At 36.7% G+C, this 19,987-nt stretch overlaps 2 protein-coding genes across 2 annotated transcripts; both read left to right on the top strand.

The window, feature by feature from the left end:
• The first annotated feature begins 8,463 nt into the window (after window positions 1-8,463).
• Window positions 8,464-13,875, top strand: LOC130741366 (type IV inositol polyphosphate 5-phosphatase 7-like). The gene is made up of 13 exons (XM_057594245.1): window positions 8,464-8,943; window positions 9,093-9,183; window positions 9,701-9,775; window positions 9,890-9,974; window positions 10,059-10,163; window positions 10,250-10,940; window positions 11,137-11,330; window positions 11,577-11,685; window positions 11,801-11,949; window positions 12,216-12,486; window positions 13,187-13,272; window positions 13,366-13,514; window positions 13,624-13,875. The coding sequence occupies exons 1-10, from the start codon at window positions 8,914-8,916 to the stop codon at window positions 12,436-12,438; spliced, it is 1,752 nt and encodes a 583-aa protein (XP_057450228.1). The 5' UTR covers window positions 8,464-8,913; the 3' UTR covers window positions 12,439-12,486; window positions 13,187-13,272; window positions 13,366-13,514; window positions 13,624-13,875.
• A 1,619-nt stretch (window positions 13,876-15,494) lies between these two features.
• Window positions 15,495-18,267, top strand: LOC130741365 (proteasome subunit beta type-2-B). Its single transcript, XM_057594244.1, has 3 exons — window positions 15,495-15,736; window positions 15,836-15,959; window positions 17,764-18,267. Exons 1-3 carry the CDS (start codon window positions 15,579-15,581, stop codon window positions 18,100-18,102), a joined length of 621 nt encoding a protein of 206 aa, XP_057450227.1. The 5' UTR covers window positions 15,495-15,578; the 3' UTR covers window positions 18,103-18,267.
• Window positions 18,268-19,987: the final 1,720 nt, after the last annotated feature.

The following is a 19,987-nucleotide window of genomic DNA, read 5'->3' as shown; positions in this document are numbered from 1 at the left end:
CACGACGTCTGGTTCTTCGACAGCCGTGTTTTCCTCCTTTGCCTCCTCGAGTGTCAGGCCCAGATTCAGCTTCTCGGAAATGTCAACCATGCCAATGTAGAAAGGTTCCACGTAGTTGGCTTCAGCTACCTGCAGTGGGTCGGAGTCAATCTTCATTTGACTTTTGGCTTTTTCGTCATACTTGAGCCTTCCTGAGTCCAATGCCCCCTGCACGAGGTCCCTGAAACGAACACATTGTGAGGTCCAATGACCAAAAAAGTTATGATATTTGCAATATTTCTTCCCTTTCCTTTGTTCAGGAGAAGGAAGTTTTTGGTCTTTGGGGACCACAAGCAAACCATCAGACACAAGTATATCATAGATTGCATCACATTTGGCCACATCAAAAGTATAAGTTTTTACAGCAGGAATCGTGTTCTTGGGATTTTCCTCCCCAAGCTTGTTTTCTCGTGGTTTCAATGCTTTACACACATAAGGATCCCCTGGCTGAAGTTCAGCCAGATTGACGTCATTCAAATCGACGTCCGCAGGGACTTCTCGATAGACACATGGATTCTGACCTACTGAATCCGCATCTATGTACGCTACCTTCTCCTTCTTTGGCCACTTAGTGGTCTTGGCCCTTTCCTCTGACTTTTCGGCCTTTAGCATTTCGATGTGCCTCACTCTATCTGCGAGTAAAGACATATCTCGAATATACTGAGTGTCGATCTTCTTTCTAATAGAATACTCTAGACCACCAGCGGCTAAGACAACTAGCTCGTGTTCAGGAACATGGGTGAAGCATCGAGATTTAAGCATCCTAAACCTGTTTAGGTAATCATCAATAGACTCTGCTGGCTTTCTTTTGACACTAGCCAGGTCTTTCAAACTTACTTTGCACTCTCCCCTAAAGAACTGTTCATGGAAAATTCTTTCCAACTGGGCCCATGTACGGACTGACCTAGGAGCGAGGGTGGTGAACCAGGTAAATGCATTTTTGGTTAGAGAACTCGGGAAGTACTTCATTTTCAAATTCTCATTGATGGCTAAGTCTCCTGCTTCGATTTGGTACCTGGCTATGTGTTCTACTGTGGACTCTCCTGAATCCCCTGAGAACTTAGTGAATTTGGGGACCTTCCAGCCTCGAGGAAGTTCTGATTCGAGAACCTCCTCTGTAAAGGCTGACACAAAATGGGGTCTATTCGCGAAACCCACGTTGAAACCATGTTGGTTCAACAATTGCTCCACCACAGCAGCAACATTTTGTTGCCCCCCAGCGTTCTGGTGTCGAATTCTTTCTAGCACACCATCAGTGTGTTCTTCCCTGTTTACCATATACACATTTTGCAATGGTGGCTGCACTGCCTCGTACAAAGGGTTTGCCCTCATCTCTTGGTGTTGCGGCGCCTGATAGCGCGCCGGGGCAGGGACATGGTTAGGCAACGGGATTTGGTTAATCCCTGGTGCCGGTTGGACTTCGACTGGTGCCCCCAGGGCTGTTGCCAAACGATCCATCTGTCGTGCCAAATGCTGATTATTGGCATTATTATTTTGGAGCACAGGGTTGATTAGCTCACCTATCTGTCGAGATAGCATGTTAACCATTTCATGGTTACTATCATCTACTTGCTGCCTAATGGCTTGAAGTGAACCATTATTCATACCTGTAGATAAATAAATTTGTGAACTAGATCCAGGAATAGGGGGACTAACTCGACTTCCCAAGTTTAACATTGTTCCATTTGCCCCAAAAGGGGGTATGCTGAATGGGGGAACATTTTCAGGGAACGTCGAACACGTGCCTTGTATGCCTTGCATCATAGATGCAGGTATACCATAAGGCATGTCCCTCGTAATCGTTGGAACGATTTGTGCCTGTACTGATGTAGATACAGGCATTTCTGCAACTGCAGAAATTGCCACATTCTGGGTTGGCATACTGGTGCCATGCCCCATTCCAGTAGATACTTCTTCATTATTATTACCACTACTTCCCCCGGGACTACTCTGATTACCCACGTTAGATCCTTGAGGGGAGGTTCTTCCTCGATTGCTTGCCATACTTATAGTCTTACCACTTCTCAGGCGCATATAAATCACAATCAAGGCAAGTAGCAAATACCAAATAGCATGCAGCAAACAAAACACACAAAACACTTCTGTAAAACTTAATTTTCACAAAAATGGTCCCACTGGGTGTGCCAATTTGTTTACACGGATTTTTGGTAAACAAATATCCTCTTAGTTCGACTAAAGGAAGTTTAAATTTCAGGGTCCTTTTGAGAAAACGCTTTGCCAAAGTGTTGTGTGTGGACGGATGTATTTTCGACAACAATAAACAACTTTAAACGAAACTGGATTTTATTGAATATGAGTCGATTACACAATAGTCAAGCAAACCAAAATAGCATGAAAGCAAATTTCGACAAAACAAGCTACACATAAAAACTGGGAATTAACGAACTGAAATGTAAGGAAATTAAAGCGTTGGTTCTGCAACATACTCCTCCATCATCACGTTCTGCTCTCGAAGTCTCATTGATGCGGACATTAAAGCTTTCTGGTGAATTTTTCAGAGTTTGAGTTGGGAACCTCTTTTCTGAATCAGATTTTCCTATTTATAGAGCTCCATGTCTCGCGTGTCCCTGGCGGTTTTCTTCCTTGTTGGTCGGGTTAGTGGGTCTGATTCCCCACGATCTGATGCTTGTTCCGGAAGTTTCATGCGTAGTGGTGAGGGTCGTGTTTCTCAACTGCCTCAACCGTTTCTTGGCCACGTTTTCGACCATCGTGGGGAGAATTTGACTTGGTCAATGTGGCACGTGTTACATGTGCCTGTGTTTAGTAGTAATTGTTGTTGTCGAATTTGGCTGCCCCATTAACTTAGTGCATTTTCCTTTTCCTTCCTTCTAGTCAGAATTCGACTACTCTGAGTATTTTGGGCTGAATGCGTTTTTCTTTCTTGGGCCAAAATATTGGGCCAACAGATAGCTTTGTCACATTTTGAAAATCAAGCCCATAATCCATTATTCCATGGAACAGTTAAAAACTTAAAGGTAGGATAGAATAACAGGAGACACAACACAATGGAGTCTCTCTCTGTCAAAGGGAAAAAGCAAGAAGGAATCAAACAGAAAAATAAAAAGAACAAAAATCAATGGCTGCTCCTTTGACTACCTCGATCATTTTACCCTGGATTTTACAAGGTGGATGATTTAGGAAGACAAAAAGCAAAAGCTAGAAGCAGATTTACTTGCAGTTCTTTTTGGTTCTTTTTTTTGTGACAGTTTGTAATTTGTATGTGAACATATATATTATGTTAAGTAGGGGAACCTACATTAAAATTTGTTGAATAGAGGATGGTGCAGCTTATTAGAGGAAACCTACATTAAAACCATCATGTTAAATGTTAATTAGAGGATGGTAAAGCTTATTAGATAAAGAAGTGGTCTTAATATGTTCTGATTTGTTATTTTTTTTTTTGTCATAATCAATTCTTTGACACAGAAGAAGCTGTATATTCACAAGAGCTTCTCTTACAATTGATTTATTAATGATTAGTCAATATTGCGCATTTAAAAAACACGTGACACCAATTTTTGTGGCGGTTTTAAACCCTAAAAAATGTGTATTATTGTTTTTTTTAAGCTTTTCACTTTAGGGTGGTTTAAAATTTTCATAAAAGCAAGTGTTCTGACACAATTAGTAATTCGTGTATCACCACTGTCATGTATTTTCAGACATAATCCTAGCTAGAACGCACATAATAAAATTGTTTTGGGTTAACCTATAATTGTTTTGTTTTTAGCATTGGCTGAAAAACACAAATTTTAGCATCAAGATTGCAATTACAAATATCATGTGTTATTAGTTATGAATTACTATGATATATACCTGCATGAGAGTGCTCCGGATTGAATGCAAATGGTCCCAAGTTCCAACCATTCAATGTTGTCCAATTATTGGTTTAATAATAGTGGCCAGAGCTCTCAATCCTCTTCATCGATCATCATGCATGATACATATCTTGCTAACAGTAAAATTCTCATTTTCTTGTCGTCTTCTCTCTTCTAGTTGAATAATCAGTAATTGAGTATAATTTCATGTCAATTTCTTATCCAAATATGGCAAAGGGCTGGTGCAAGATACCCTGTGATTGATTCAATCTTTAAGTGAAAATTATTGCAGAGATTCCTAATATTCATCATCTGTGCGTTGAATAAACTAACAGGGTTCCCCTTAATAGTTAATACCACTTGATCATGGTATGGCTCTTATGTTTTTTGATGGGGAAAAAGTGTCATAGTTTCTTTAGTATTCCTTTTTATTCTTTAATTTAATTATCATACTTGATCTTAATTTCCTCATTTCCTGTTTAAAATGCATCAATCTTATTTTTCATTCATCTAAACCGTACCTTTCAATCCTAACCTAATAATTTAGTGGTTAAGTATTAAATAATGTTCTAAAAAAAGTATTAAATAATCTAACCTTTCATTCAAGTATTAGGACAAACTCAAGTGGTAAGAGTTAGGGACATAAGGGCTGAGTGAGATGAAGGGTGAAGGGTCACAGGTTCGATCCCGGAGGAAAAACTAATTTACTAACATTTTTAACAACTAACATTTGTCTATAAAAAAACATCTGAATAAAAACCTAAAAAAGAAAAAATCAAAATAAATTAATGAGGAATGCAATTTGTCCATGTTTCTTAGAATGATACCTCAAAAGAAAAAAGAAAAAATCAAAATAAATTAATGAGGAATGCAATTTGTCCATGTTTCTTAGAATGATACCTCAAAAGAAAATGCGGATCCAAGTATTTATCCTTTTCCATCATGTCTTTATTGAATCCAAGAACGTTGGTTCCTCTTAGATACCACTGATGAAGATGCTATCTCTTGTAGGTTGCCAACCCTCAAACATGGAAGACAATTAGTTGAAGAAGACTTTGCATATCCCAAATTGTGGGACCGTTTCTTTTTTCTTTTTGCTTTAGATATATGCAATGCAATTACCATACGTGGCCCAAATCTCTTTAGTATTAGTTACAATTCTTCCTTTACAAGTTTATTTGGACTATTCAAACGCCCTCCTTTTTCTTCTTTGTGTTGCTTCAAATCATTCCAAAGACCCTAATTAACGATACATAAACGTAACATGTTCTTAAGTTCCTCCAAAAAGGAAAAGTAGATCACACCATTTAGGGTGGCAAAACGAGCCAACCCACCAACCATCAACTTGCCTAAAATGAGGCCACTCGCTTTACCCACATTCGAGAAGTGAGTTAGATAATGCACCCACCTCATTTTACCACGGGTTGGTCCCAAAAATAAGAATTATGAGTAATTATACTTAAAATTGATTAAGTTGATGGACATAAAACGGGTGATTTGTGGGTTGACGTAAAATGATTTTAAAATAGGAAATATATTTAATGATAATAATAATAATAATGTAAAAAATTATTAGACTTAAAAAGTAAAAAAAAATAAAAAATCTAACAAGCCACCGTCATCGATTTGTTTCTGGGTGGGTTAGGCGGGGCAAGCCAAAACAGGTTGGTGGATTTGAAAATTCAACCCGCACACCCCATTGGATTGGCGAGCTAACCCGACAGATCTAACTTGATTTTTGTCATTCCTAAGTCACTATCTACACTAAATTTCAAAACAAATGACGTGGAAAAAACTTTGTAAGTTGTTAGTAGATTCTCAATGTCATAATTGATTTTGATAAAAGAAAAATATAGATACAAATTAAATTAAATTAACATACTAAAAATATAGTCACGTTAGAGACCATGTTGGTATGATATATTCAACTTTTTTTTTTATAGTATATACAAAATTTTACTATAAGTATAGGAGATTATGTTATGCTGATGAGATAATATTCAATCGATCCCTGTGGAAGTCCACTCATTACTCGGGTCACTGAAAAATTCACAAGACATTAAAAAGGGATTCCAATGATCCAATTCGCTCTGCCCATTTTGTGCTTTAAATCCTACTTGCTTCAACCATGTCGCTTTTATGCATTTATTTCATCCTCCACGAATTTGATTTGACCCAATGGTGCATGGTCGTTGCACTCGTTAAACCATTGACCCGTAGCTAGTAATTTCATCATATTCTCTATTTGGCCTGCACCTGTTTGATGGTCAAGACATGGAGACTGTTAATGATGACAAGCAAACACTGCTTAGTGGAGCCTTAAGAAGATGTTAAGTACTATTTTGGAGGGTGTACTATGAAATGGAATGGAATACCTTTATTTTCTTAATTCTTATCTTAATAATGATATGATTCAAATTGCAGTATTGCGCCGTTTGCTAAATATATTTAGTCACTCGATCGTATTAAAAATGTTTTGATGATCAAATACTTGAGGCCCAACAATCATGAAGTATCACACAAATAAAAGAAAAAAAAATTGCTAGCCAAAACCAAAAAGAACATTTTGTTTTGGCATAATTCATTACTGGAGATACATGGATTGTTGATGGCTCGAGGGAGTCAAAGTCAGCAGCATGGACGGCGAGTGAGACTCTAAAGAAAATACTCACAAAATGAGGTTTTTTTTTTTTTGTTTCAGTTGATGGAATAGAGCTTCCCTCCTAATGAGTGAAATTGACTAAGATTAAGGGGAATTATGGGATGAACTAATTTAAAATTGGTCCACCATTGATCCAATGCTCATTTAATTCTTGGCTACGAGTGTTATCATCCAGAAAAGGATGGGAAAGGTCAGGATAATAGGCAATGGCGGCTTCAGGGTTTGGGGCTTATTTGTTGGTTCACATTGGCTTCTAACGTCAGTAGACTCAAAGGGTTGCAAAGATTGTCAATGACCATTGATATAAAAAAAAATCTTTAATTGGCGAACTTGAATCTATCTACGACTATTAATGAAGTATTATTGATGTACCACTTTTAAATCAGTCTTCCTAATAACTTCTCAAAGATTAACGAATAGAACAAGTATAAAAAAAAAAAAAGACAAACCCCATACTGCATTGTATGAGTTAATTAAAGCAGTGAACAAAGTGATTGAAGCCCCAACACCACAAATTATGGTCAAGAGCCCTTCTTAATTTCCAAAGACAATGAGAGTGAGCCAAGGCAAATAGATATGTATGTGCCAAAAAAACCTTGAAATATTGATTGCCAAAACACCCCACATTTTGTGAGGCATCATACCTATCACCAATCTATATGGAATTGATGGAAGCAAGCATCACATTGCTCCATAAAGTCTTAAAGATGGCAAAATATAAGGACAAAAAATCATTTTTTTGAAATTTGAAGGGACAAAAATTCACATGCCCAAAATAGGACACTGCAATTTCTTGCTTTTCTTTGTTTATTTTTGTTTTAGAGCTGAATGAGGTGGTAGGATCTTCACAAGTCATAACCATCATACAAAACAGGTATACTTCTGTTGTAAACATTCCTTGTCCAACAAAAGAAGGAATGGAAAAAATATACTTGTAGATACACATGGTAAAAGAACATTATTTTATTATGTACTACAACCACCCCACCTTTATCTTTTTCCTTGTTCAACTGCTTTTGCTTTGATAGGAAGACCAGAACGGGAACAAGGGAGAATTCATACGGGTATAGGACACTGTTTGATCTTCACTCACTTTACTGACTACGGTCAGCCTTTGTTCATCTGCCCGAAACGTTTTTATGTTCACAAATGTTTAAGCTAAGCAACCTGCCCGCCTCGCCCATATTGGGTCTTTAGATTTTTCAAAACAATTATATTCGAGCGATCAAAATTCACATTCACTTAAGACTAACTCTTCTAATAATGATTTTTTCCACAAAGATTGATCATGAGACATTACTTAAGAAGAATGTATACTTAAGGTAAATCAAGGATGTCATGCCACATATTTGGCATGTCTTGACCTTTTATTTTTAAAAAATAATATGAAATTCCATTGTGATAATCATGTTTGAGTCAGGTATGACCATCAATTCAGAAATGGAATTAGATTTTTTTTGACAAGGGGGCTAAAACTCCAACCATTCCCATCATGAATGACAAAACTATTCTTACAAGTATTTTATGCAGTTGTATTCACATTAATAATATCTCAAATCTAGGGCTTGTGGTTAAGCTTGAACAACTTGGTGTCAATTTATATCTATGTAGTTGCTGGTGGCTTATCTTTTTTTGGTCTTTCACAGATGTCGTCAGCCACTCATTCAAGAAACGGTCGCATGTTTCTTCCAATAGATATCTTTCTCATAATTTAAATGTGTGTCATATGCTCTCATCTTAACGAGATCTAACTTACTTACTAATATACTAATTGCCGGTGGCTTGTCTTGGAATAAGGTTGCCATTTTTTTGTGTAGTTAAAAAAAAAATAGGTTACCATTTTTTATCTTAATTTTTTTAATTAGTTGAATATTATTATAGAAATAAAGTTCTTCTCTTCTCTACACACACCCTCTCTCTCTTACTAAACTGCGCTTTATTCTGTTCAAATTCGATACTTTGGTGTTTTGTTGCAGAGAACAAGGGCCTATGTTTTCAGGAGAGAGAAGAAGAAGCACAAGTTGAAGCGAACCACCTCTCTTTCTTTCTCTCTTTTTCTTTCTTTCTTTCTCTGTCGCAATGTCTTGTTCTGCTTCAGAATCTCTCTCTACTTGCTTGCTTATTTACGGGGGACTTTGCTTCCTTGTTCGTCCTTTATCACAATCACACCTTTTAAGAGCGTTGTAAGAGGGAGGAACACACAAACAACACTACCCATTTGCCATTTCATTGTTGAACACCAGATGAGAGCTTCTTCTTCTTTCTCTGTTTTCAAACAAACTCACAACTGTACAAGGGGTTTGAGTTGCTGATAATTTTTTAGTGACAACACCATAGCATTATTCTTGAGGTGCTGTATGAAGTAGAAGATTCACAATGAGAGATGGGAATTCCAAAAAAAGCAAGGTTTTTAGTTCTGAAAAAACTTTCATCTGCTTAAAAGAAACATGTTTTTCTTTTCTTTTCTTAATTCAACATTTTGATGGTGTTGTCATTTACATCTTTCAATTTTTGGCAATTTGTTAATTATTTTGTGTGTTTGGCATTTGATGAAGCTCTCATGGTCCAAGAGAATGGTCAGAAAGTTCTTCAATCTCAAAAGCAAAGCTGAAGAATCCCACCAAGCTGGTGATGTTGCTTATGGAGGTTCGTATCTTTGTTTGAAAATTCACTTTCTGCTAGTGATCGCTTTCAACAAAATTAAGGCACCAACATGCACAGGCTTCAACCCACCCATAAGATGCAAAGGAAGTTTATAATTTCAGTGCTTCTTGTTTGGTGGCGGAGAAACCAAAGGAAGTTAGATGATATAACACCATTTTGCTTTTTTCTGAAGTAAGATATTAGACCATTAGAAACAGAATTGAAGCCTAGTTTCTTTCACTAAGTTCTGGTTGGCTTTGTTTTTATCTAATATTAACCAATTTTTACCAAATGGAGATAGCTTTCTTTTTTAGAATCTGACTTTATATATTCCCCAATTTGTTTCTTATTGAACTTATTTACACAGCTAAACAAAGAGCAAGCATAATTTAAACACTGATATTTTTGTTCAGTAAATCCATTTTTTATTGCCTTCACTAATATAAGATTCTCATGTTTTCTTTCACCAATATTCTTGTGAATTATAATTTGGTGTATTGAAACTTGTTTCCTTCTTCAGGAGGTGATGTAGATTACAGAAGCAGGAGCAGCTTATCTGAGAGAGAGCAATGCACAATCAAAAAGAGCAAAACAGGTACCCACTTACCCAATTTCCATTCTTTGAATCAAAACCATTTTGAAAATCCTGATTTTTGTAATAGATGCTGACCTTTATACAAAATTTCATATCCTTCATTGTGATGTCCAGAGAAGTTGAGCAGGAACTCATCGCAGGCCAGGCGAGGAAAAATGAACCTTGACCATCCTAGAATTATAGATGTCCACAACTATAGGTATGCTGCTACTCTGATTTCACATTTTAACCGGTTTTGCTGTGTTCAATTTCTCACAAGTGCCTCTCTTTTCTCTGTGAGCAGCATTTTCACTGCTACATGGAATGTGGCTGGAAGATCCCCACCAAGTAACTTGAATTTAGATGATTTGCTTCATGCCTCACCGCCTGCGGATATTTATGTTCTTGGGTAAGATTTGGTACTTGTTAACATTTTTTCCAAGAAAACTTGGTACTAGTTGTCACTTATGATACATTTCTACCTTTGAGTTGCAGATTTCAAGAGATAGTTCCCTTGAATGCTGGTAATATCTTAGGCGCCGAAGACAATGGCCCTGCCAAAAAGTGGCTATCGCTCATTGGAAAGACTTTAAACAATCTTCCTGGTTCTAGCGGATGCAACGGGTATTATACACCATCGCCCATTCCTCAGCCGGTGGTAGAATTAAATGCCGATTTTGAAGGATCAGCTAGGCAGAAGAATTCATCATTCTTCCAACGGCGGTCATTCCAGACAACGTCTAGTAACTGGGGAATGGACAATGATCCGTCAACTGCACTACCACGTCTAGATCGGAGATTCAGTGTCTGCGATCGTGTAATTTTTGGTAACAGGCGAAGTGACTTTGATCCCAGTTTCCGATGGGGTTACAGGCCTAGTGACTATTCAAGGGCAAGTGACTACTCCAGACCCAGTGACTATTCAAGAATGGGTTCATCTGATGATGACAATGGCCTTGGAGATTCTCCAAGTACAGTCTTATTTTCACCAATGTCTTATGGTGGACCTGCATCTGCTGAAGATGTATACGGCGTGCAAGGGCGTCCGAGGTACTGCCTTTTTGCAAGTAAGCAAATGGTGGGAATATTTCTCACCATATGGGTGAGAAGTGAATTGAAGGATCATGTTAGAAACTTGAAAGTATCATGTGTTGGCAGAGGATTGATGGGTTATCTCGGAAATAAGGTAAATTTCAAACCAATCTTGATGGACAAGTGTCATGTGTTTTAACGTGTCCTTATTTTTGTTTTTCCTTACTCTTGTGGCGATCTTCACTTGGCTTATCAATCCCTTTGGTTGTGGCGCCATCAATATCTGTGGCAAAAATGATGTTAATCTGAAATTGGCTTCATTGAAGAAATTATTCTGTTTGTATTTGCAGGGATCCATCTCAATTAGCATGTCTCTGCACGAAACAAGCTTTTGCTTCATTTGTAGCCACTTAACCTCAGGACAGAAAGAGGGAGACGAGCTAAGAAGAAATTCTGATGTGATGGAGATTCTTAAAAAGACAAGATTTCCACGTGTTCACGGTGCTGACAATGAGAAGTCTCCAGAGACAATCCTGGAGCATGAGTAAGCATTTACTGCCATACCATGCATTAATATGCTTAACATTGCAATAAGTGTATGTAATTTGAGGCCCCTCTTGCATTCTGCTAGCATATTACCTTGTCCACATTTCTTATGCTGAAAGAATAGAGGAACAATTTTGTTTCCCTTCAATTCCCAAACCCATTATGGTTGTGTTCTTGTGCTCTGTTCTCTTTTGATACCAAAGTTTTGCATTAACATTTTCTAGTTTCGAATTTGTTTGTGTAGTCGAATTATATGGCTTGGAGATTTGAATTATCGGATTGCCCTCTCCTACCGTACTGCTAAGGCACTTGTTGAGATGCAAAACTGGAGAGCATTGTTAGAGAATGACCAGGTACCCCTATATAACAGCTTTCAATTTCTAACTTTCTTTTCTAACTTCATCTGTGTTGTTGTAAAAAAAAAAATCAGAAAACCAATTTGAATATGTATTTTGATATTCCTGGCAGTTGAGAATAGAGCAAAAGAGAGGTCGCGCATTTGTGGGATGGAATGAAGGGAAGATTTATTTCCCTCCAACATACAAGTATTCAACTAATTCAGATAGGTATGCAGGAGATGACATGCACCCTAAGGAGAAAAGGCGAACACCTGCTTGGTAAGATCCTTATTCACTTATAGCATGTCTGGATCAATTTTATTTTCTCAGAATCAATTCTATCACCGAGAAGCTATTCTTCCCAGAATTGATTGTGCCTTTAAAATCAATTGTAGAGGAATTTTCAAATGTGCACTTAACCAAAGTATCAGGAACTTAACAGAAACACCCCAACCCCATAAGTGCTAAAAAGGAGCAACTTAGATATAGATAATCTTGTTAAATTTTTGCAACTTGTGCTAATGTGAATATTCTTCTATTTACAGGTGTGACCGTATTTTGTGGTATGGAGAAGGTCTCCATCAACTATCCTATGTCCGTGGGGAATCAAGATTCTCAGACCACAAACCGGTTTATGCCATATTTTGGGCCGAGGTTGAGTCAAATCATGGAAGATTAAAGAAAAGTATGAGCTGTTCTCGTTCCAGAATTGAGGTGGAGGAACTTTTACCATATTCCCACGGATACACTGAACTCAGCTTTTTCTAAAGGAAGGAGGACTAGTGATATGAGCTACGTGCATGCATGTCTATTCAAGTAATCCCTCTATCCTATATGCATATGCTCGCAGTTAAAAAAAAATACACTATTCTTGCTTATGATTGATAGTTAGAAACTCTGGCACCTAAAAACTTTATGTGCAAAGATACAAATAGAAAAAGGAAAACCTAAAGGGCTGTCCTTGGGGTTGGGGGCCTTAAGTACAAAGTCTGAAGCCGTAACTGTTATGATACTGGACTGAGCATAATAGATAGGATACGGATATGGTCTTTGGAAATGATTATGAGAAAATAGAAGTTGATCCAAACATACTAATACTCACATTATGTGCACAACATATAGTTCTTGATACTCTGTCGGCATGTTTGGATACGTGTTGGACGTACACTCCAAAACACATTAATTAAGAAGCTACATATTTTAGCTTATGAGAAATGTGATTAAGGGTCTAATAATTCTAGCTGAGCAATCAAATATGCATTGTATCTTTGTGAATGTTTGTAAACTCGTTCGAAAAATACCGTGAAGCCATAATCATGGTAAACAGAAGCAACTTCTTTTAGGTTATGCTTTTGTCCACCGTTATTTTGTTTCACCATAGTTTTTGAATGAGTTTCCAAACATACCCTAATCTTATTTGTGTTGAAGTTCTTTTGATTTTTTCTCCCTATTGTCATTGCAATTATTTCCCCCTCTTAATTAGATATCTTTCTTACATGCACCTATCACTGTTCAGCACCTGGTCTACAAGCGGGACTCAATTTGAAGAAACTTATACGTGGAAGCTGATAGAGACAAGACATTTCTCACTTACCGAAAAAGGTTACCTCCTCACTTCTCTATCATGCTTTTCTTGGTTCTGCTTTTGGTCTCAAACCTCCATGTCTAATTTCAACTTTACCTTTTTTCTGTCAGGTGCTGATATGTAATTTTGCTCTACAATCATGCCTTGTCTAATAACACATGATCATACAGTACTGTGTGTGCATAATTTGATAACCAATTAACAAACACTCAACTTTTCATTGTCTCAGAGCTCGTGCTTCCATTGGCACAATCATTAGGTACTGCATATTCTCCTCTTATCAATGTTAAAAAAACTCTGTTTACACAAATTACTAATGATACGCACGCTGCACGCATACTCATGATCATAGCTTTTTTGCTGTGCAGGAAGGTGAAGAAGATGATTTTTTTTATTCATGATTCTTTAATTATTTTTGGAGAATATTCATGATGACTGAATGAAGTTGAAGCATGGACAAAATAATCATTTGTGCACTAACTTTTTGTTTTGTTTCTAATTCAGAGAAAATGAGAGTTTTGATGTGTACTGATTGTAACAGTCATGAAAAAGATATTGTACAAAAGAACAAGAAAGAAATTTCTAGTTAATTAATGATAGAATTTCTCTGTCTTTCTGCATGGTTAATGATTTTACTGATAAAGGTAGCATTGTTTGTTATCGAGTAGTGTTCCAATATTCCATCAATCAGTGGTGCGTGCTCTTCTTTTGATTGTGGAGGTAATTAACAAACAAGTAGAAAGGCCCAAGACAGGTTCACATGTTTGTTGGAGGTTCTGATCCTGAAATGCTGTTACATGCTTCTCTGTTAAACGCTGTTTGCTTTTACCAATTGGAGTATTGGACGGACTGTAGACACTGATACTGTAGTTTCTTCCCTTTTTCAATATTTTTATGTATTAAGGATTGGCAAGAAAAAATAAAAATGAATCAGTAACAAAGCCAGTCATGGATTTGCATGACAAGTTTGGTTTCAGGCTCATGCTTGTATAGTATATTAGACTTGTAACAAACTAGAACTATTGAATGTGCAACACTATATGTGTACCATTGGGAAAATTCCTTCGGCCGGCCTTTTCACAAAATGGTCTGGATGCTGGCTGAGCCCAAACCCTTTTCTGAACAAGTTTATGGTATGCTTAGTTAGCAACCCTTACGCATAATTTGCACGGTTTCCTAATCTTATCCCCTCATAAATGTAATTACGTTTTTTTTTTTAAAATCAGTGTATTGGATAATTTGTCACCTAGTATTAGATGGTTTTTCACAAGCTTTAGGGCCTTTGCCCTTTGCTACATGTTTCATTTTCATCTCTGCCCTGTTAGTTTACTGTGGGCCGTGGGCTAATATGGCCCTGTCATTTCCTGGATCCTTCCAGGTTCTTTGGTTTGCAATTATGAACCTTTGAACAAAATGAGTGAGGGGAAAAAAAAAAAGAGAGAGAGGTGATTATAAAGTAAGTTTTTGGCCCTTCGATATTTTGTTAAATAATTACTTATGTATTTTCAAAATTATTTGTGTATGATTTTAATAAAAGCCAGAATAAAAAAAAAAGTACAAATGTGATTATTTCTTTAAGCTAGTTACAATATATTTTTTTGAAATCCAAATATATTAATAAAGGGAAGAGATTAAGCTGACCATTGATCATGGGTTCCTGCTGTTGAATCTGACTAAGAATGTGATTAGGGAAATCAATGGTCAAGCATTGCATAATTCATATTTAGCTCCACTGGTTTAAGAGGCTATGAATTTAATTCCGGCTTTTACTTCTATCTCTTTTAAACTTGTCGATTTGGGAAGTTAATATGGTAGCTCATAGCTTAGCTAAGCACTCAGCAGCTCGAGGTGATAATATTCCTATTTGTTTTAATTCATATATTCGTTGAGATGGAGTGATTTTTCTATTTTAATGAATTATCTATTTCTGTAAAAAGAAAAAAACACAAACATTTTTATATAGCTGCAAAACCACATTTTTAATCTCAACTTTTATACATTTTTGAAACTTTCATTCAATTATAATTTTAAAAAATAATAAAACTAATTAAATATATACTTGTTAAATTATTAAGTTCTTATTTTCCAAAACAATTGAAGAAGTTTAGTTTTTTTTTTTTTTTTGATAAGCATTGAAGAAGTTTAGTAGTAAGATGACTTTTTGATCCTTGTAATGACAAAGAAAAAAAAGAAAAGAGGGTTTCTTTATTAACAAGACAAAGTAAAGTATTCACAATTTATATAACTTGTTCAGAGGGTTGGTTCCTTTCACAAACTTTGAAATCGGCATCGATCTGGTGATATCAACACTGAGAGAGAAAGCATGGAGTGCGTGTTTGGATTGGTTGGCAATGGCTTCGCCATCGTTGCGGCGGATACATCGGCGGTGCACAGCATCCTCGTTCACAAGTCCGACGAGGACAAGATCATGCTCCTCGATTCCCACAAGCTCGTCGCCGCCAGCGGAGAGGCCGGTGACAGGTTTTGATTTCCGATTCCATACCCTCTTCCCGTTTCTCCATTCTCTCTTTTCTCTAATCTCCACCTGAAGTTGTTTCAATTTTGGTTCGTTTTCATCAGGGTTCAGTTCACGGAGTACATTCAGAAGAACGTGGCCTTGTACCAGTTCCGTAATGGAATCCCTTTGACCACCGCCGCTGCTGCCAATTTCACTCGTGGCGAGCTCGCCACTGCTCTTCGCAAGGTATACCCTTTTTCTCAATTTGTTTCACTGCTTGCTTCACTTTTCGTAAACCCTAATTAGTGATTTTAACAATTTGCCCTCTTTTTTGTTGTGATTCATGTTTTTGGTACTGCCTTTGAAGTAATAGAACACTGTTCTCTTGGTTTTGATGTAATGTCAGGAGTTTAACATTTGGGGTTTTAAGGTTTTTCAACTGATTTATCAGTATTTGGAATTTGTCTTTACTTTACTTCTGCTGGTGATAGATTGACTAGTTTTACTGTTTTAGTCCATATCAATTGGGAGGTTCAAAGGAAAAAAAGAACTGCCTTAGTAAAGGAAAATGTATTATAGGTACTCAATTGAGGTCTCTACACCCAAACTAGTAAGGAATTGGCCTTGTGATGGATGGAAATACTGCTTCCTCCGAGGTTTTAGTTGCTTCCCATGTTATATAATTTTGGTCTAGGAGAGATGGAGTTTTAGCTTGTTAGCTACTAAACATGTCTTAAAGTATGTTAGTTTTCACCTTGAGCTTCACTCAACTTAAGTTGGCTGTGTTTACATTTACTTTGGTACCTTGAAATGATAAAAGTTCTCAGTTTCGCTTGATAAATAAACAGTCTCTTATAGTTGGTTATGATTGGCTCACATCTGCTTCCTCTGTTCTTAAGGGCTTTTCAGCTTATCATGTATCTTTAACATGCTTGTTAAATAGGTGGATGATATAAGCTGTGATTATTAAGAGCCCGTTTGGATACGGACTTATTGGAGTTTATCTACTAGAAAAAGCACTAGATAAGCTCCATTAAGCGTTCTGTGGTTTGCATCTAAACGGGTTCTAAGATAATTATATGTATGTCTGGCTTGGCTTCTCTAGCTCCATTCAGTGACTTCAGTTCTCTTGTTTTGTTTCTGAATGTGAACATGTTCCTGTTTGCCAACTTCAACATATTATAGTCTTTTGTATGTGAACATGACCCTGTTTTTTTCCCCCTTATATTTCTCATGTATATGAAAATGGCCCTGTTTCCTATATCAATTCAAAGCCGAGTTTTCTATTGGCCATGTTTTGTGTTGATCCTTCTCTTCATTGTGTTCCCCTCATTTCACTTGTTTATGTTGATTCCTGGAATTGTGCTTTTTTTTCCATTAAATATTTTTATCATGGTTATGTAAATTTTAAATTTATTCCCTTAGTGGGATCAGGCTTTTGTTGATGTTGTATATAACGCCCCAGTACCCAGGATTTTTTAAAATCCCTCATGCCGTACCATAGCTGTATCCATGCATCCTATTCTTAAAGGGCTTTTCAGCTTATCATGTACCTTTAGCATGCTTGTACTATGGTTTTGCTTGTTAACTAGGTGGCTGATATAAGCGGTGATATTAAGATAATTATTTCCCATTGGCATCAATTTATGTGCCATCGCTATTAGATTTAAGCAGTTGTTTTTTTATTAAAAAAAATCTTAAGATAGAAGTCCTTGTCCTTCTTTAGTTTTGTTTGTTATCAGTGCTGGATCTTTATTATCTATAGTTTACAATGAGAGAGTAAAAAATGTTGTTGAGTTCCAGTCACATGCTCAGAAAAACATCCTCCCTTATCCTAATTTTGATCCATAGAGGTCGCTATAAAGAATTAGAAGATTTTATTAGATCAAGATTATTAATATGCTCACACTTATTTTGTGTATTTGTACTTCATTTTATTAGATCAAGATTATTAATATGCTCACACTTATTTTGTGTATTTGTACTTCATTAGCCATATTGCTTTCTGATTTTGAATAACGAGTTTGTTTGTGAATTTGGTTTTCTCTAGAACCCATACTCTGTGAACATCCTTCTTGCTGGTTATGACAAAGAGACTGGCCCATCACTATACTATATTGACTACATTGCAACACTTCACAAGCTTGAGAAGGGGGCTTTTGGCTATGGCTCGTATTTTTCACTGTCAATGATGGACAGACACTACCATAGCGGAATGTCAGTGGAAGAAGCAATTGATCTCGTTGATAAGTGCATTCATGAAATCAGGTCAAGGTTGGTTGTGGCACCACCCAACTTTGTTATCAAAATTGTTGACAAGGATGGTGCAAGAGAGTACGCATGTCGCCAATCTGTCAAGGATACTCCTGCTCCTGCTCCTCCAGCTTGAGTTAACTTTGTTCCTTATTTTGAATGGACTTCTTTCCAGTTGTTTTTTCCTTTCGCTTTCTCTTATTGGTATTGGGATGTCTCTGAAAATCATGGTCTCTAAGTGCTCTAAAAGTTAATGGTGTATCATTTGAATTAATATGTATGAGGTAGGCTTGATTTTATATACCTCCAGGTTGGAATTGTGAAAATTAAAGAGTTGCACGGGTGAATCTAAGGTAAGATCTGTCAAAAAGGAAACTGATATCAAAGTAGCCAAATGGTGTTTGTTAAAATTAAAACAAACACCCCTTTACTTGGTTGAAATATAAGTGTCTGATAAATGAGTCCATATACATTTTGTTTACAAATGAATTTAATTAATTTTCAATTTTTTAATTAAAACTAAAAGGGATGCTTCTAAAATACGGTCATGTCACAGTAGTATGATTGGATGTCTCACTATATAGAAAATAAAAAATTGTTAGAAGATCGTTAGACTACGATTTCTTTCCGGTCTCTGCGTCTTTGCTTCTTGTAGGTTTGGGTCGTTGGTTCTCTGTGGCGGTTGTTCCTTTAGAGGTAGTGTTGTTGGAGAGATTTTTCCTGTGCTATGCATGCTCTACTCGTTTGGTCGCAATGTTTTTTCTTGTTACTTTTTATGCTTCAAGTTATTTAGGCTTTGCGTCTCAAGCTCTATGACGTTTTTTATTGCTGTGGTTGGGTCTTTTGGTTTTCATTGTTGGGTTGAGTCTCTATTTAGCAAGTGTTGTGTGACTGTTAGTATCCCGTTCGGTTGTACCTCTCGTTGCTTTCGACTTCAATAGAGACTTTTCCTAGTGGTGTAAATGTTTGGGCTTGTTGGTTTGATTTGGCGATGTTTGTGGGTTTTTAGAGGTTTTGGAGGAATTTTACCGTATTGGCTGAGTTTTTGCCAACTTTCTTGGCTGGGTTGTTTCTCAACAACAACGAAAAAAAAAAAACACTTTTTCTTTCTCAATCTTTGAACCTCCTTTACTAAGCTTACATGTTTTTTGTGTTTCACCGTCCAAAAATTAAGGCTTAATACATCAGAAGGCCCCTGTAATTGTAAAGGGAATCAGTTCCAGGGCCTGAAAAAATTTTGCATCAAATTGGGTCCCTAAAATTTTTTTTTTAATTCAATTAAGGCCAAAGTGTGCCAGCAGGTGATGTGGCTTGATTTATAGCTGACTCAGTTTTTCCACGTGGCATTTTAATTTTTTTTTAAATAATTAATTCCAAAACTTAATTTTTTTATTGCAAGTCATAACTTAAAAATAAAAACTTAATATAATCTTTAAAAAAATCTAACCTAATCAATACTAATCCCTAATCTAATCTGTTCAGCCCCATCATCTTCAACCTCAATCATGTTCATGTTCATCTTCATTTTCACCATGTTCTTCATCTCAAATCCAGAAACAAATCATCAACACACAAATACTTCAAAAATAAAATTCAAAAAATATTCACCATAACCAAACCAAACTAGTAATTGAACATCAATATTCAAAATTCAGTTTAGATTAAAGTTACGCAATTTAACACTCATTGAAAAAAAAATGGTGCAAAAAGGAGAGTCATGAGAAGATAACGCAGAGCAAGAAGTGAATGGGTTTCATCGGGGAAAAAAAACGATCTCACTCTCCCCCTCTCACTCTCTTCAATTTGAGTTTTATCTAGATTTGGGTTATGTGAAGAATACATGAAGAAGATGAGGGCTTGGGATTTTAAGGATTCAAAATGAGACAAAGAAGCATAAAAGGGTTTCGTTTTCACCGCGAAACAAACCGCATAGGCAGCACCGCAAGAACCCCACCGAACTATGTTCCGTTCATCATCTTTTTCATCGTCTCTCTCCTTCTCTTAGATGTAGACCATATCCA

This window comes from Lotus japonicus, chromosome 2 (genome assembly GCF_012489685.1).
Source record: "Lotus japonicus ecotype B-129 chromosome 2, LjGifu_v1.2".
NCBI classification, from domain to species: Eukaryota; Viridiplantae; Streptophyta; class Magnoliopsida; order Fabales; family Fabaceae; genus Lotus; species Lotus japonicus.
This window is presented reverse-complemented; position numbering and strand designations above follow the sequence as displayed.

Coding starts and splice junctions, on each gene's coding strand:
- LOC130741366 (XM_057594245.1), top strand. CDS start 8,914: ATGAGAGATGGGAATTCCAAAAAAAGCAAG. Junction 9,776..9,889: donor AATCAAAAAGAGCAAAACAG/GTACCCACTTAC, acceptor TGTGATGTCCAG/AGAAGTTGAGCAGGAACTCA. Junction 10,941..11,136: donor TGGGTTATCTCGGAAATAAG/GTAAATTTCAAA, acceptor TTGTATTTGCAG/GGATCCATCTCAATTAGCAT.
- LOC130741365 (XM_057594244.1), top strand. CDS start 15,579: ATGGAGTGCGTGTTTGGATTGGTTGGCAATGGCTTCGCCATCGTTGCG. Junction 15,737..15,835: donor AGCGGAGAGGCCGGTGACAG/GTTTTGATTTCC, acceptor CGTTTTCATCAG/GGTTCAGTTCACGGAGTACA. Junction 15,960..17,763: donor TCGCCACTGCTCTTCGCAAG/GTATACCCTTTT, acceptor GGTTTTCTCTAG/AACCCATACTCTGTGAACAT.